Below are 16804 nucleotides of genomic sequence, written 5' to 3'. Positions count from 1 at the left end.
GCGAGCATCGCCGGCACAACTCTGGCTGTCGAGGGAGTTATTATATTCCTTTTATTTATTTTCTTTTTGTCTCTTCTGTAGCTAACCGTTACTTTTCCCCTTCTCCGCTCTCTCTCTTCACACACACACCAGGCAGTCCCGCTACACACATCCCGAATACATTTCCCATCAGGCTTCATCCTTAAAGGGCCATGCCTGTAACACAGGGCTTGCAAAATCGCTAGCCCGACGTCCCGGGGCTAGCGATTTTTCCAGTCGGGCTACCAAAATCTATCTCTGCCCTGCCCGTTGGGCTATTGTAAGAAGGAAAAATATATGTCAATGCTTTTGCATTCTTTCGGAAATGTAGCTGGGTAATTATGTCATTGGCATCGGTGAGCCACTGTCAATATGTGACATATTGAAATCGCGTTTGAATTTGCGCTTGTTTTTTGCTTTCACTTTACAAATGTCCAGGTGCCTTCTTTTGGCGCGCCGGCCGGTCACGACCGGCGGGGGAAAAGTCACTCGGGTCAGAACATGGGGTGCCACCATCATCCCACTTCTGACACCAATGTGGCGAGCTCAGACAACGAGGAGACGGAGGTGTCGTTTGGTCTTGCTTCCGGTGAGCTAGCCAGGGAGCACAGCCGTTTATTGACATCTGCAGAAGAACACTGCCGCTAGCTAACTGCTCAGCGCGGCAACCGCACAGCAACAACAACAACAACACACAGGGCGCCCTCTGACCCCGGAAGGACACACCGTCGCAGCGAGAGGGCGTCACCCGTCACTATGGCAACATAAACAAAACATAACTGTACAAACAGAACCCCAAACAGCCCTGACCCGCTACAATATGCTGCTGAGAATATAGCCCAGAAGAAGCGTATAGTATAGCTTTTATTTTGGAAAGAGCCATTTCTCTGTAATAAACTCTCTTTTCCAAAGATGAGTGATTCCTCAATCAGATTTATTTTTTTAATTACTTTTGTTTCAGCAACATTAAATTTAAAAACTGTACTTTTGAGTTAAAATATATATTTATAATTTTAATAAATAACAAATTAAAAAGGCATGAACATTTTTTTTGTATCGAAAAAATATCGAACCGTGACACCAAAGTATCGAACCGAACCGTGAATTTTGTGTATCGTTGCACCCCTAGTAAATACTACGCTTAACAGATGTTAGGGAAATCTGTTTAATATTTCGTGTACCTAAAGAAACAAATATCAGCTGCTATATCAGAATGTTGGATTTTTAAATCCAATATTCACCAAATATTGATATCAGAATCCTACAGTGTTTGGAATATACTGTCTACCAGGACTATGCTTCATGCTTCCATTTGCCTACATCTTCGAACTTTCCACAGTGCCAAAACTACTAGTTTGCTCACTATGTTATTGGTGTGTTTGCTTGGCTAGCTAACTCACCTGACATGAATCAGGAAAGAATCTGTGGTCTGTCATCAGAAGAAGATGAGGAACACCTGAACCAAAAGTGCAGACGACCTGAAAGCTGCCATTTGTGGTAAAGGAACGCCAACAAAGTATTGAGTTTATAAATGCATGTACTTTTAAGAAGTTGGATTATTCTGTATTGTATTTCTTGGTTGATCTTAAGAAACTTTCAAATAATCTGAGACACGTGACTTCTAATTTATATGAGCTATAAGCCATAAAAAGCCTTTGAAAAAGTTAAGAAATATTTGCTTAATTATGAAAATGTTTTATTAAATGTTTCCTCTTAGACTCGTATGGATACAACACACAGTTGACTGCTGAATGCTAACTAAGTTATTAAAACACTAAAATATTTTCAAACCAAAACCATAGCACATGCATCTGAATGTGCTGTACCACATAATAATTCATATTATTTGTCAGGTAATGCCACTTAAATGCTAAAAATAAAATCTAAACTAGTGAGATAAAGAAACAGAATCACACCTGCAGTTGTTGTGAAGGGAGGAACGATCTCAAATCAGAACTCTTCAGGGGGTTTTTGTGCCAGACCATAAACGTGCTTTTTAATGGTCATTTTAACGTGAGAGTCTGTTGGGATTGACTCTCGTTTGGATCCACCCTCAAGTGTCCATTTGAGGAACTGCCGGGCTTGGCATTTCTGCATACCCGGAGGCTTCTGCTTGATTTTGCACATTAATTTTGTTTCAATTGGTCCAAGCTTGACCTAAAGTGGGTACCTCTTCTCTGTGGGTGGAACGGTGTTGGATTCATATTGATTGCTGTTTATAGCACCGGGCTTGTCGGGGGGTTGTCTCTGTTGTTTTTGTTGTTGCATTGGGCACTGTGTTGTGTTGGCAGCGACAGCTTGTTAACGTCTAACTCGTCATCTCCTCCTCCTCTTTCGTGCCAACTGGCTGCTCTTCCCCGCTCACCTACAGTACATCACAACAGAACCCCACGCATCCATCTGTAAAACTGCCCCATCCCATTCATCTTTTTGCACGCCAACCCAAATGAAAGACATAGAGACATGCAGTAGAAACGCGAGATAAAGGAGGAAAGAGACATCTTTAAGAGGCATGACGATCACAGGGCACATGATATATGAATAGGGAAAACAGACAAGTAGCATAGATTGTTGCAGAGTTTTGTCTCCACTAATGTGATGCCTAGAAGGACAATTGTTCAAGCGCAAGAGAAGATAAATGAGAAAGATGCAAAATTTTATTTAGTTAAGACAAGGTAACTCAATCTTGCTGTACTTCAAAAGCGATCGGAAAGCACAGCGACATGAAATAATGGTGCATTATCTAGAGAATGCAGCATCCCACTATTAAAGCATAATACTGTAAGTTACATTGAACAGAAGCAATACCAGCTACAGAGGAGCCACTTATTTACTAGATGAAATGTCTTTCAGATGCCCTCTAAGCAAGCTGCTCTGCTTCTCTGTGGATTATTGGAGCAAAAAACACTTGAAATCAGGTCATGCCTTTTTTTCCTCATGAAAAGAAAAAGAAATTCTGGAAAATAGTCTCTAATGTACAGCAAAAAAAAAATAAAGATAAAATTCACTAAAACCATGCTTTTTAAAGTTTTTATAATTCCCTAAACAGAAGCATCATCAGTACTGATAGACGGTATGATCATACCGTATAATATAAAGAACAGTAACATATAAAAATAGATTTTATCCTCACCTGTGCAAAAGCTTGCACAGTGATGGGGAAACTGTTTTTTTAGGTAGTGAACTTAAAAATAAATGTACGCCTGGGGATCTTTGAGTTTTAGTTTCTCCTTCACGTACACTGTACAGTGAAGTCATTTCATTACATCGACAAATCCTGCCATAAACACAAAATGGCAAACATTTTATTGACCATAATTCCCAGTTATACTGTGACAGTGTCTCTAATATACTTTATATTTTCTGTGCTTGGCTTTTGACACTACCGAGGGACACATACTGAAGTAAATGGTAAAGTTCAGCCTGCCAGGTTGAATTTGTTGTTTTGACCTTTGTGATGAAGACAAAGAGACAGACAACGGAGATATGGAGGAGCAGGTGGAGCTGCTGTTTTGGAGTGTTTAGTCGAGCTTCTCCGCTACCCACGTTGTGATGCCCTCTGGGGACTGGTTAAAAATAAGCAATTACTCTGACACCCCACTAGGGACTGCTGTGTGCCGTTCATCTCCCCCCTCTATACTGGGATCACAGCAGTCATGACAAAGCCCCGCTAAATAAGCTGAAATCCTAGATATGGGAATTCCTTTCTGATCTGTGTCACAGTTTTCGCTTGACTTCAAATGAACATGGCGTCTTTGTGTTTGTGACACTCTTTCAGCATGCGCGTTTTCTGATCTGACTGTCCTAATAGATGAGGGGTTTTGTTAACACAAAAGCAGACGACTTGAAAATGTGATTTGAAGATGAAAGAGGCGTGTTTAATTTTTTTTCTTTTTCTTTAACTTAGCCCTTTAAAAGTAAAAGCCGTTTCCTACCAGACATCTGGAGCAAAACCCACCTCCTACCTCCTATCTTCTGATTTTCTATTTGTCTTCTCTCTGATCCAGTTGACAGAGAGCAGTTTGTACTGTGACACATGATGATCCGTATCATAACACAGATTCATGTGCCATGTTGTCTCAGCAACTTGTAATCTCCGCTACCCTGCTTGTGCCACATCTGTCGCTAGCTACGTCTCACACCATAATGCTTGTGCAACCTTTAACCATATGCTTGTTGGACAAATGTGTGTGTGTGTGTGTGCGCGCGTGTGTTTGGGGGTTAGCTAACTGCTGACGGCTTTGCAGAACAGCTGACCTGTTGCCAAGGTAACCGATCTGCAGTGACAGTCGCTGTCAAACTCATAGCGGCTAAGTACTGGTTGTTTTGATTGATCCTTTATATTTCTTTTCCAGTTTCTTGTAGGTAAGTTTTGTGTGTGTTTTGTTCCTCCAATTAAAAAAAATTCTGGCAGCGGCATTCCAATTAAACTGTCAGGATAATTCCCATCAAAGAGGAAAATTGCTTCTGTTTATTGTCACAATTTGAAGGAAATCAGCAATTCTGTGACTGTGACTGCATGCCTGCCCCTCCAGGTAGAAGACATGAAAAGCTAATTGTAGCTTCTATCTAGGAGCCAGAAAACACTTTAGCAGAGACAAAGATGACTGTGGTAAAGGTCTAGCTTATCCTTAGGCTGTTAGGGCCTCATCATTGATCCTTTTGGCTTCACTTGGTGCCAACACGATGCCCTACAGCTTCTTGTTCCCATAAGAGTGCCTAACAATTTCATTAGACCACCTGTCTTAAATAAACAAGAAATAACAAAACCTGTTATACACTGTTATTTATTAGGCAATAACAAAATATTAATATTTTTACAACCAAATTTAAGACAAAGGACTTATTTGAGCAAATCTGCATTAAAAAACGCCACTGTATCAGAAAGTACCCTACGTTTTCATGTGTGCCGTTTGAGAAAAATGAAGAATAGCAAATAGATTTGTTATCAAGTTGAGCACATTGACATTTACAAATGATAATGTTGCCGATTGAAAGGCAGCAAGGCATGCATTTGTTTCGGTGCCAATTCACATTTTTCTCAGCTTCACTGTACACACATTTAATCCTGTTTGATTTGTGGAGCTGAATGCTTTAACTTTACCCCCCTCAATTTTCGGGCATCTCTCTATTGCTCTTTCTACATCTCTTCATGCCATTTAATCAGCTGATGTAAGTAATGAATGAATTCCAGTACATAATGTAATCCACCACTTTGATTGATGACCCATGGTCAGAGCCTAACTAATCTGACAACAGATGTGTTCCTGTGGGAGATTGCTCGTTAGGTTAGCCTGTTGGCTCTGTCTGGAATGAAAATGCTAATACTACAAGAGGCTTGGCAGCAGGTCTGCTGGGAGGGGTGACGGCAACTACATGTCAGAACCGGCTCAGTAATCCTGCCCTATAAAAATAAGTAACCTTACCAGAGCTGTGGTGACAAGATTTAGTGTAAATTACACATCATTACATGATCATTTGGAAAACTTAGACACACAGCTTCAGCTTTGCAAATTAGGTTTTGGCTTTCATTCCAGTAAATTGATATTAGAATAGGCATAATCTTATTAATGATGTTATTTTGGGGCCGACTGTTTAATTAGATACAATAACAAGAAGAAACAGTAGTAAGTGCTTGCAGTTACCCTGCTTGCCTATGCAGTGCTGTGTTTCTTTAGCAGTGGAATGCGTCATTTGTTAGCGTTTATTCAGTCTAAATAAATTAATAAGGGTTGTAGTCAACTGTAAGTCATTAAAAGATCACACTCATTGTTACTGGAGAAGGTATATTAGCTCTATTCAAACAATATCATGGGTAAATTGCTTTGTCTTTGTCACCTCAGCATGCATTTTCTTTGTTACCTTTTAAGAGCTTTCAACAATCTGGTAATTTATTTAATTTAATATTATTCATCCTGTCTGATCACTGCAGAGAAGAAGAATGATTTCTCGCCCGAGGAAAGAATACCCTCAACACTTCCATCATGTACAAGCATTTTTATGTTAGTCGTCTTTTATTTCACAACTCTTTTCATTGTGTACCTGCTGGTTTTACCCAAAGGAGCATTTTAGAAGTTGAAAGCTGGTTCTTGCGGTATCTTTGAAGAGCCATTCCACATCTCTCACTTTTACCGAGATTCAGTTTGACACCTCGGGTGTCTTACCGAGACTGTTGACATACCTGCAGATGGATGTTTTGAAATCAGCCTGATGCTGCCAGCCTGTGGAGCAAAGAAACAGGAAAGCACGCTGACCTGTCCAAAGCAAACTTAATGAACCATCAGTCTGTACTATAACAAGAAATTCACTTCTTCTGCTTGAATCTATTTCTAAAAATGTATGTGCTTCTAACACTACTTCCTATAATTGTGCTTGTGGGTGGCCCTCAGAGATTACAAAGGTGTATTTACATAAGAGTGCACACCAGTGAATCCAGCATTCCCCTCCTATATTGCCACGAAGGAGGGGAAAAATACATCAAAATTGATGCAGCAGAACGCTACCTATCGTGCAACTAGACCACCAACAGCTTACATAGCCTTTCTAGCTTCTCAGCCTCAGATTTTTTTAAGTTATAGGGTTTAGACCCCTCTGTGTTTTTCAGTGGTACTCCCACAAACATTTGAAAAGACTTTTACGAGTAATATGGGTGGCGCTCTCCTTTAACGCTGGGATAATAGATTTTTTTGGCCGCTGGCAGCAGGGAGAGAAGCTGACAGAACTACCACTCAGACATTACATTATTTTTACATCCAGGATGCCAGGAGAATATGAAAGTTGAGATCAGAGGAAAATGATGTGCAATATAAAATAGGAGCTCTGTAGAGCAGTAGGGTTGGGTGGTCATTCTTAGTTATTACACCAGTTATTTGCTTCATTATTATATATACCATGATTATAGTGGTGTTTATGTATGTTTTAATAGCTTTTTACAGTCCGCATTGTCTAAAGTAGGAGCATAATACGGGAACACATAGAAGCACAGCTGTAAAAAGCTTTATAGCTCTCTTAGTACTGCTCTCATCCCGTCTTGCCCCCTCTGTCATTATAACCCTGCTCATCTTATGAATATGTAAACATTCAGGTTATCAACACAGATAGCGAAGGCTTCTTAAATCTTCCTTTTATATCCTCAGATTTTCATTGCTGCCTCAGCTACTCGACCAGATTTCACATCATCAGTCATGTTATAGTTAGGGTGTGCTGCATTATAAACTCTAGCAAGCATCTGGATATGTGGATATGTGACTGTGTGTGTGCAGGTGTGTCCTGCTGTTAATAAAACAGGGCCTGTGGGGCAGATAATGACCCATTAGACCTAAGCAATTTAAGATAGAGTTATTGTCAGCCATTATGGTGCTTCCTTTGTTATCTGCGACCTCTAGCAACGTTTCGCTTCCCGCTTTCTAATTTTTAACTATGGCTCCCCCTGTCTTTCAGACATGGTTGTGCAATGCAGCAGCTTGAATGCTTTTAGTGGGAGCACCTCTTTTTTTCAAGCGGTTCATGTGTGTTCTTAGAGAGATTTATTTATTGATATGAGAGCAAGATAAGAGGACAGCTGGCAGATCCTGATTGGATGAGTGTTGTCATCCATTTGCCTTTGCCAGAGTTGGCCTGTTTGCAAGATAAACAGTCATGTTGAAACCCTCAGGAAAACTTTGGATTTTGCCTCTGTCCCCTTTCTCTCTCCCGAAATAGTTTGTTTCTCTACAATCACATTAACTTGTAAAAAGTTCCATCCTTTATGTTTTTGTTTGGTGGTTGTTCACATCTAAAAAGGGGACTGTTCAGTTTTACTTTTTTCAAGGCGTGATTTATTATGCCACTATATCTCGAGGTTTTTCATTTCCATCTTTATTTCCTTCCATGTTCTTAGCTGCTTATCCAGTTCAGGGTTACAGCAGGAGTGGAGCCTATCCCAGATGCCATAGGGTGAGAGATCACCAGTCCATCACAGGGCTAATGTAAAGAGACAGACAACATTTCATGCTCGCTGCTGCACCTGAAGCCAATTTAGGCACACGGAGTGGATCTAATTTGAGGACCTTTCTTTGGACTCCACTTGAATCAGTGCATGCAATAAGAAAACACGCCAAATCCCCAGAAAAAGGCCTTAGGGAACCAGTGGGTTCAAACCTAGAAGCTGGTTTCTTAAAGTTGAGACATTTTGGCTTTTATTGTGATAGAACAGCAAAGAGAAGAATGTGAGAAAGACCAGGGGAAGACTTGCAGTGACTGTCTTTGAGGCCGATTCACACCCAGGCAACTGCATTATAGCCTTTTAGCATTTGGGTCACCTGCTACTAGTCGGTAAACTAAATTGGCACCCAGTTATCAATTTAAGAAAAGGAAAATGCAGCTGCGGAAAATAACTGATTGTTTTAAATCCCTAAAAGGAAATTCAGTATTCCGCATGCAGTGACGTCCATTGTTTCAAAGTTCAGTGTGCTGCATTCGTCTAATGAAAACAAGAAAAAACAGTTGGATAAGGCCACAGGCGATGCTGGTTTTTTTTTTTATGCTTTGTTTTGTTGCTCCTTTCATCACTTGACTCAAAGGCTCAGCAGTGTATTGCATCATGCTATTTTAGAGGGACAAGGCAAAAACTCCATTTGGTATTTAACTGTTCAGGTGCCACTTAGAGAGTGTAGTAAGTGAGAGAAAAGTGTATACAGGACCTTTTCTACCAAACCAGATGTGGTCCACACGATTCATGTTGTTTGCTCTCTGCATACAGTAGAATCAGGTCATTGTGGTTATACATTAACACTCCTCCTTAAATCAGTAGAAAAGAAAATAGACCTGGATTTTAGCGTTTCAACTGGAGTCCACATTCCTGATGTCTGAAGAAACTTACCTGAACCATTTACCCCTCTGTTACTGAAACTGTACTCTGATCTCCATGTGGGCAGGATCAGTCAGGAAGACACATTTGAAACAGCGATCAATGAGGAATCTTATTAGCTATAATAATGCATCATCATTTACAGCATGGACCCATGCAGATACTTTAAAAGGTGGTCTGCAGATTTCTACACCATCTACCAGTTTATGCCAAGCTCTGCTATGTGTGTGCGGCTGATTGTGCCCAGTGTTTATACACTGTAGATGTGGCAACGGGCCAATCTCATTACATCGCCCTGCCAGAGGTTGTATTGTCAGCAGCAGCTTGTTTGAGATGTTATGATGACTCGGGCATCTCTGTCATTCATACTGAGAGTGTACAATGTCCTCTTTGGTTTTTTATTGTTGTTGTTTTTTCTAGCGTTCTACTCGAGATGTAATGTGTCTCTAAACCCCGACTATCAGTTGTCACCATAATATTATCAATTTCATTTCACTGTTAGTTTTAATATGTATCTCTATCTCCTCTCCGGTGGTTTGGACCCTTCGAAGGTTACTGAGCGTGACACATTCAGTGAAGAGGCGGCCTCATACTGCTGTGACTAAAATGGTTGTAGGATTTCATTTGCTTCATTTGGCAGCAGTGCAGCTGGGGGATTTTTATAACAAGTTCAATCACAGTCCGTGTTGACTGGACTCATTGGTATAGGGTTGCTATTTACTCCTTAATTTACAGATTTGATTCACTGGAATTAAAATATGTAATTTTCTAATCGCACTCTGGTTTGATAAGAATTAGAAAATCTTTTCCCAAAGTGTCTCTTTATGGCCTATAAGGATAAGTTTAAGGATCATTTTGGTGATGTACACACTTTAAATCAAACTTTGTAACTGCAACCAGACATACTGTGTGGTGGATTTACTTAAAATTGTTGTTTGGCTGTTGTAAATGAGCTAAAACACTGTTGAGATTCGAGGTTAGGTTGCAGCTCTTTGAAGTATCTCTCGCCAAACGTATTTTTCATCAGCTCTCTCTTAACTCTAACACGCCTGCCTGTCTCCATCTGGCAACCTATTGTAGAGCTCCCCAGTGAGGTAAATGTAGCAGCACTGATGTAATGTAGTGTGTTTGGAGTGTCTTCCTCACACCCAGTGGCAATACCATGCTGCCTGACCGGGTTCGACAACAGGCTGTAATTAAGAGGCTTTCTCACCTGCTGCTGGACTGCTGTTATTTTTGAAAGAAAAAAAAAAAAGACAGCCAGCTTTTACCAGAACGATAAGTGAAACAAAGAGATGCAATACGCTAGCTACCACCACCTGTTTCTCCCCAGGTCTCTCCTCCCCTTCCAGAATGTCTTTGTCACACTTATATTCCATCTCTCGCATTCATCCTCCAGTTGAGTACACACACATTTGTCGTTTGCAGCTACAGACGGCCCCGGAGATGTTTCAGAGGAGCCGTAGCGTGCTCTAATTGCTCGATTGTGTGCCTTTGTGTATTAACAGGTGTTTTGCTGGATCCACATTACTGCTGCAATTTTAACTTGGCTGCCTCTGTAGTATTCCCAAGTTTGCCACGGAAACAAAGTTAGAGGCTGCTGGGTTTGTGGGTGGGAGAGAGGCACAGATAATAGATAGACAGTGGAGGGCAAAAGGTGAAAAGATGGGCGTGTTGCTTTGTATTGTACATGTTTTAATGATCAAGTAGGCGTCCCCCCCATCGCTTTGTGTGGCGCAACAGATTACAGTTGTCTCTGTCAGTTATATGTGAGGCTGTCTGGAGCCTTATGATTGCCTTGGCCTGTTATTCCATCCAGCAGCTCAGACAGGCAGGCTGACCTTCTCCTGATGGCTTGCTCTCTCTGCCCAGCCGTCACTTTCACCCCTTTTAACTCTCCTCTCCTGGCACAGCAGTGCCTCTGAGCTTTTAGAGATTACCTTAATGGAGAGAAAAAACTGAATAGCACATGCCTGCTGGGTTATATGTGTGTGTGTGTGTGTGTTTTAACCCGGAGCCTGATCGCTCTAAGTGTATAGCAGACGCAAACAGTGAGAGAGCAAGAGAAGAGAGAAGGGGGGTTATTTTTACAAGTTCATAGTCATTTTTTGGCGCTGTATTCAATGAAACTCAAATGGTTGCCTTCATATCAGCTACGGTAGATTTCAAGATGTGTGACAGCTTGCAATCACTGTGACACAAGTCACTTGTTGCAGTTGGAAAATCAGTAGCGACTGCATTTTACCTCATCTTAACCTTACCTGACTTTTAACCACCCTTGTTCTATCTTTGATAATGCAGCTCACAGTACTCTTTTTTACGGCTTATTCATTATGGAGATATAGCCTCTTTCTTGAGTTGTGACCTGCAGGGTTTATAATGTCCTGATTGTTGGGTTTTCATGAGGTTATAGTTAATCCTGACATGCCCTTCTTTCCTTCTGGTTGTTTGTTTTAAGTGTTCCCACTGGAGTGCACCGAGTTAAAATTGCTAACAGCTTTAGGCTTTGCAGATTTCCTTTTGCCTTTAGCCTCAACAGACGAGCCGGATTTGCAATTTGCCGTTTTTTACCTACTTCTGCTTAATTTTACATCTTCCCCACTTTTTCACAGGTTTAATAATCAACTAGTCTGTCCTGCCGCAGCCGGCATTCCACAAAGAGCTTTGCCTTGGTAGCAGTAAATTAGATTGCCTTTACAGGGAAGTGCTCGCCTTGTTTTCCCAACCGTCTGCATAAGGAGGACATTGAGTTATAAAAATAAATACTTACTTCAAAAATCCAAAAAGAAAGCAATCAAAAGAAGTTTCACTTAATAAAAATATTTTTGATAGCAACTAACAGGGCCAAAGGGCCAATTAGAAGAGATGATTGAGTTTTTCTTAGCTATTGCTACACTTACTCGTTAATTTATTCCCTCTTGCCACTTCTGCTTCTTGCTGTCTGATAATGCACAGTCGAGACTATTGAAAAACACTAGAAAAAAGCATGTGCCAGAGTTTTCAGACACAAAGTAACTTAGAAAATACTTCATACTTTAACTATTTCACATTTCACAGATAGGAAAAATAGCTTTCTTTCCTCCTGTTTCTTACTGCCACCTAAATAAGTAGACAAGCAATCCCTCAGTTAGTTACTGATTAACTTGTTTAGCTAGATGATAGCATTTCAGCTTCTTTAGTGTTTCACCAGAGTACTTTCGAAAACTAAAGATATCACCTTTAACTGTTGGAAATGATAACAGAAATATTCATTTTTTTCTGACATTGTGCAGACCAAATGATTATTGATTAAAGGAGAAATGCTCCACATTTATCAATAACTGCATCTCCAAAATACTGTTTAACTGCAAGCATCATGTTTTTTTTTTTATGTCAAAAGAATGTTTATTCATATTTGTATCCTCTCAAACAATGCTTATTCAGAAGCCTTAAATTGCACCTGCATATGGCACAATATGTGCAGACTCAAGTGTTTTGAAGTGCCTGTGAAATTAGATTTAGCTATTAAGGAATCCAGAGCTCTGATTATTTGCACCTTGCAGCTCTCTTATCATGCTGTGGGACTTAAAACTTCTCATACACCCCCTGCTCTCTCTGACCCACATGTTTAACATCCCGAAAATATAAAGCTGCACAGGCTGCCTCTTCCAAATCCAGCAAAAAGCGAATCCAAACCCCTTCTCCTGATTCTCCATACCATATGTCTTTGCATATGATGAGTAGCAAGTTCTCTTCCTGAGCTGAAACTCCAGCTCAGTGGGTGGCTGTAAGAACACGTTTTCGTATACAGTCCAGAATTTGGTTGTAGTGATAGAGATTAATATTATGCATGTATGTCTCTTAATAGTTTTTGTGGGTGGTTTGGCAAATACCTCGTCAGAAACTGAAATTGCCTACATTTAAAGATAGATGAGAAACGTTAAGGAGGATGAGGTGATTATGGGGGGGAAATGACTAGTATGAGCCCTGTTTTTTAAGCAACTTTCTTTTTATGCGTAATCTGTAATTTGTAGAAAAATCTTCACTGATGGAAGATGATTTCAGACTTCATGCATTTTGCATAAACCGGGAGAAACATCACTGGAGTTGGACTGTGCAATCAGGCTGCATTTGTTGTTAGTTGTTTTTCGTTGGGATTTTTTGGACTGTATTATAGTATCTATTTTTCCAGGATTGTAATTTCTTCTCCTCTGTTTGTCTTGTGTTATCTCTCTGAGCTTGCCGCAGCAGGCTCTTTTTATTTAGACAGGTTAATGCACTTGACTGTGGCCTCTATCTTGGTAATGCAGCTCAGGCCTCATTGGGCTCACAGATCTTATCAGTTCTCATTGCAGGCTCCTGTTGTCATTCAAGTCCTCTGTTTTTTAGCTGACCAACATCCTGCAACTTTTCCCGGAGGCGCTTTGTAGTTGCAATTTGGTGCGCTGCAGACCCAGACTTTGTGACAGAAAGTGCTTTCTTGTTATATAGTGTACACTAGAAATCCTCCCCCAACCCGTCTTTTTATGTGTGTTTAAATGATGCTGCCATTGCGTGGGCTTTTACAGATTGTTTTGGCTGTCAGGGTTATTGTCTGCCAGCTTATGTGGAAATATATTGGCTGAGAATGACGAAAGTAAAGATGAATAACCTGTTTCCATTTTCTATTCTTACGCTCCTGCCCACACAACTTTTACTCCCGCTGTTTTTAAGATGGAGGGCTTTGTGTACAGCTTTGCAAAGAATATCCACAAACTGCAGTTTGGAAAGTTTTTGGGTTGGATTTGAAACGAGTGTTACAAAGAAATACTGAGTTATTCATTTTGGCTGACGTTTGCAAGCCATTTGACTTCTGCTATGACATAAAATCTTACTAAAACATATGCACAGCCACATAGCATATTGGCCTGAATACAGACCTGATATTAAAGAATTTCCAATTATCTGACATCTGTTGAACTCATTTTGAAGATAGGAAACATTTCTACACTCGTCTTGTTTCCCTGAGATACATAAGCCTAAGGAAACTCCTCTGTAGTTGACAGATTCTTGATAATCAGACGTGAAAACATGCCTAGCAAAGGAGTATCATAAAATTATCCCCACTTTTTAAACTTAATTTCCAGGAGAAAGAAACAAAATCATATACAGGCCAGTTTAGTTGCTTACGCCATCATTCTAGAGAACAACCGTGTAGTGATAATGTCCTAAATGTTTTTTTCCAGGCATTAACCAGCACTGATGCATTATTGTTGTTAAGAGGTTTGAATTATTTAGCTAACAGTTAATAAGGGCTTGCCACCAGTGCTTGTATTTTGCTGTAGATTTAGCCCTCGTTACCCTTAAAACGTTTTCCCATGTGTTGTCTTAACTTCAAGTAAAAATACTATTACTATATATCTAATTATAGTAGATATAATATATATCTACTGTATTTTAATACCGGCTGTAATGATGGCACTTGAAGAGCCAAATGTTTTTTGAAGGGGTATTCACTGTGAAAAGTTTCACAGTCAGTCTATAGGACTCTATAAAACTCTTGGCTGTACTATAAATGTTTGCTGATGTTTCGTTCTCTTCGTAGTTTTATGCCTGTCTATAGGCAGCCTAGTGTACTCAGCTTTTCACTGTCAACGCTGCTACTCAGTTGCATAATAAGCCATACTACATAGGCACAGCTTTGCCAGCCATTGTAATGGGGCCCTTGAGTCAGGTCCTTGTTAGCTGATGCACAATAAGCTCCAGCCTAATGAGGTGTAAACCAGAGATCTGGGAAACTGAGAGGGGGCCAAATGAGTATGGCCGTCAGCCTTGGTGTGCAGTGGAGAGCTCAATGCTAATGCTATTAGCTCGGAGGTCAGTCCATTTTGCCTTTTGCCTGTTCAGTTTATCAGCACTTCATAACGTGCGGGGTGGTAGGGCGGGGTGTTGAGACAGCAGTTCACACTTAAGTGCAGAATCTTTCGGTGAATGAAGAGAGTGAGAAATGGGTTCACAATGAGTGCACGGTTTGATTGCAGCTGCCATGGAGTGATCACAGACCTTCGGCTCTTAACAGACTCCTTCTGTGTTAAGGTTTCTCCACCAGAGAGCGTGTCGGAGCCTCCATCTGGCCGGCTTTCTCGTCACTTCTGCGTTCATTAACAGTCCATTTGTTGCTTCTGCCCCGAGGAGCCTCCCTCCGCTGCTCACTTGTTCAGCTCGTGCTAATGTTGCTGATGTGAATTTAATGTACATATGGTGCACTTCATTCAGCCCTATTAAGCCTCAGCACTTTTCATGCTTTTACTTTAAATAATATTAGTTTTTATTATCGAGTTGAAAAGAAAAATGCTTGTCTACCTGCTGACGTTTAATATTTTGTTAGAGTTAAATGTGTTGGAGTTTTAGGAAACATTATTTCTGTGTAAAATTCATGATTGTAGTCATTCACCATTCTGCAGGTTACCGTCAGACACTATTAGCATTCATAGAAAGCCATTTCACCATATGTGAACCCTTATGAATACATCACAATGCATATATAATGCATTAACTTATTGTAATTCAGACGAAGTGCTATCATTTCTTGATAGCCCTTTTCTGATGGTCATGTGTTCTGGTGTGTTTGGTTGCACATCTGTGCACAAACACATATATTAACCCTTGGCATGTTTCTCTTCTAGCCAACGCTGGGGCCTGTTTTCCTAAGCAAGGTAACTTACTGGTTGAAAGGTTCTCTGCTCTTTATCGCACCATCATTCATTCATGATTCAAGTCACACAATTATTTGTGTGTGTGTGTGTGTATGTATGTGTGTAATCGCACTGTCTTCTTCCAACTGTCTCCTTTTCTGTCCTTTTCTTTCCTTCCACCTTGGGCTGTGTTGTCTGTCAGTTAGAGAGCTGACAAAAGGCCAAGGGCTGTCAGTTTGAAGCACCTCCTTAAAAATGGACAGCCGGATCAGTACCTTTCAGCAGAGACAGTAAGAATATGTAGAGAAAATGTCTCACGGGGTTATGGGATGGAGGGCATGCTCACACAGATCGACAGGAGTTGGTGAGGAAGGACAAGAACAGTGAGAGAAATGAAAATGCTGTTCCCTTCATGTTCCCATGTGACTTTCAATCACCTCAATTTTCAGTAGTTTGTTTTTCACTGTTTCTCCAAGAAAACAATGAAAGCCACTTAAGATGACAAGCAGGCATATCACAATGGAATATCCAGCAAAACAAATTCAGTTTGAGCTTCTTCCTTTGATGTACCGCAGAAGCATTTTACTTTTCTCATTTTTCTTCCCTCAGCATTTGAAATCAATAATTCTGCAAGGAACTGCTCTGTCCTGGTGGCAAATAGTCTAACATCCCATCCCATTTCTCTCTCTCTTTCTCTCTCGCTCTCTCTCCTGTCCCCTCTGTACCTCATATTTCCACTCTCCTTCTCTGCTTCATTTGTTTCCACCTATGTGTGCCTGCTGTGTGTATGTACGTCTCCACCTTAAAATCTTTCTGCATGCTTGTGTGGGTGATGATTCACCTCTCTCCTGCATACTTCCCACCCTTCTTTCCTCCCTTTCTCCCTTTCCTTTGTCCTCCCTTTCCTCGTCTCTTAGATCCCGAGCGTGTTGGCGGTCACATGATCTCAAGAGATGACCTGGAATATCCACGGGAATACCGGACGCTGGGGAACAATGCTCGGCGCTTCTCCAATGTTGGTCTGGTGCATACGTCTGAGCACCGGCACACAGTCAGTGCGGCGCAGAGCCTGGAGGCCCTGACCAACCTGCACAAAGCTGACATGGAACGCAAGAGGGACGCCTTCATGGATCACCTGAAGAGCAAGTACCAACAGCAGCAGCAGCAGCAGCAGCAGCTTCAGCATCCACACCACAGCCCTCACCACAACCCACCGTCGCCCTCACCCTCCCACGCCAGCATGAGGGGTACATCAGAGCGATCTGCAAGAGAACAAGTAATTAAT

At 41.0% G+C, this 16804-nt stretch overlaps 1 protein-coding gene across 2 annotated transcripts in view; it reads left to right on the top strand.

Annotated features, from left to right (window-relative positions):
- si:ch211-278a6.1 (SRC kinase signaling inhibitor 1) overlaps positions 1 to 16804 on the top strand; it is a 79635-nt gene that overhangs the window by 19232 nt on the left and 43599 nt on the right. Inside the window, exons 2-3 of one of the 2 annotated variants that reach the window (XM_040046167.1) lie at positions 15511 to 15540; positions 16437 to 16795. In XM_040046167.1, coding sequence (XP_039902101.1) covers positions 15511 to 15540; positions 16437 to 16795 — 389 coding nt within the window. Of the gene's footprint in view, positions 1 to 1069; positions 16796 to 16804 lie in introns of those variants that run through there. The other variant, XM_040046178.1, reaches the window with a different exon arrangement.

This window comes from Simochromis diagramma, unplaced genomic scaffold, assembly GCF_900408965.1.
Source record: "Simochromis diagramma unplaced genomic scaffold, fSimDia1.1 OVJJ01000321.1, whole genome shotgun sequence".
NCBI lineage: Eukaryota > Metazoa > Chordata > Actinopteri > Cichliformes > Cichlidae > Simochromis > Simochromis diagramma.
Note: the sequence above shows the minus strand (reverse complement) of the source record. Positions and strands in the feature narration are given on the sequence as shown.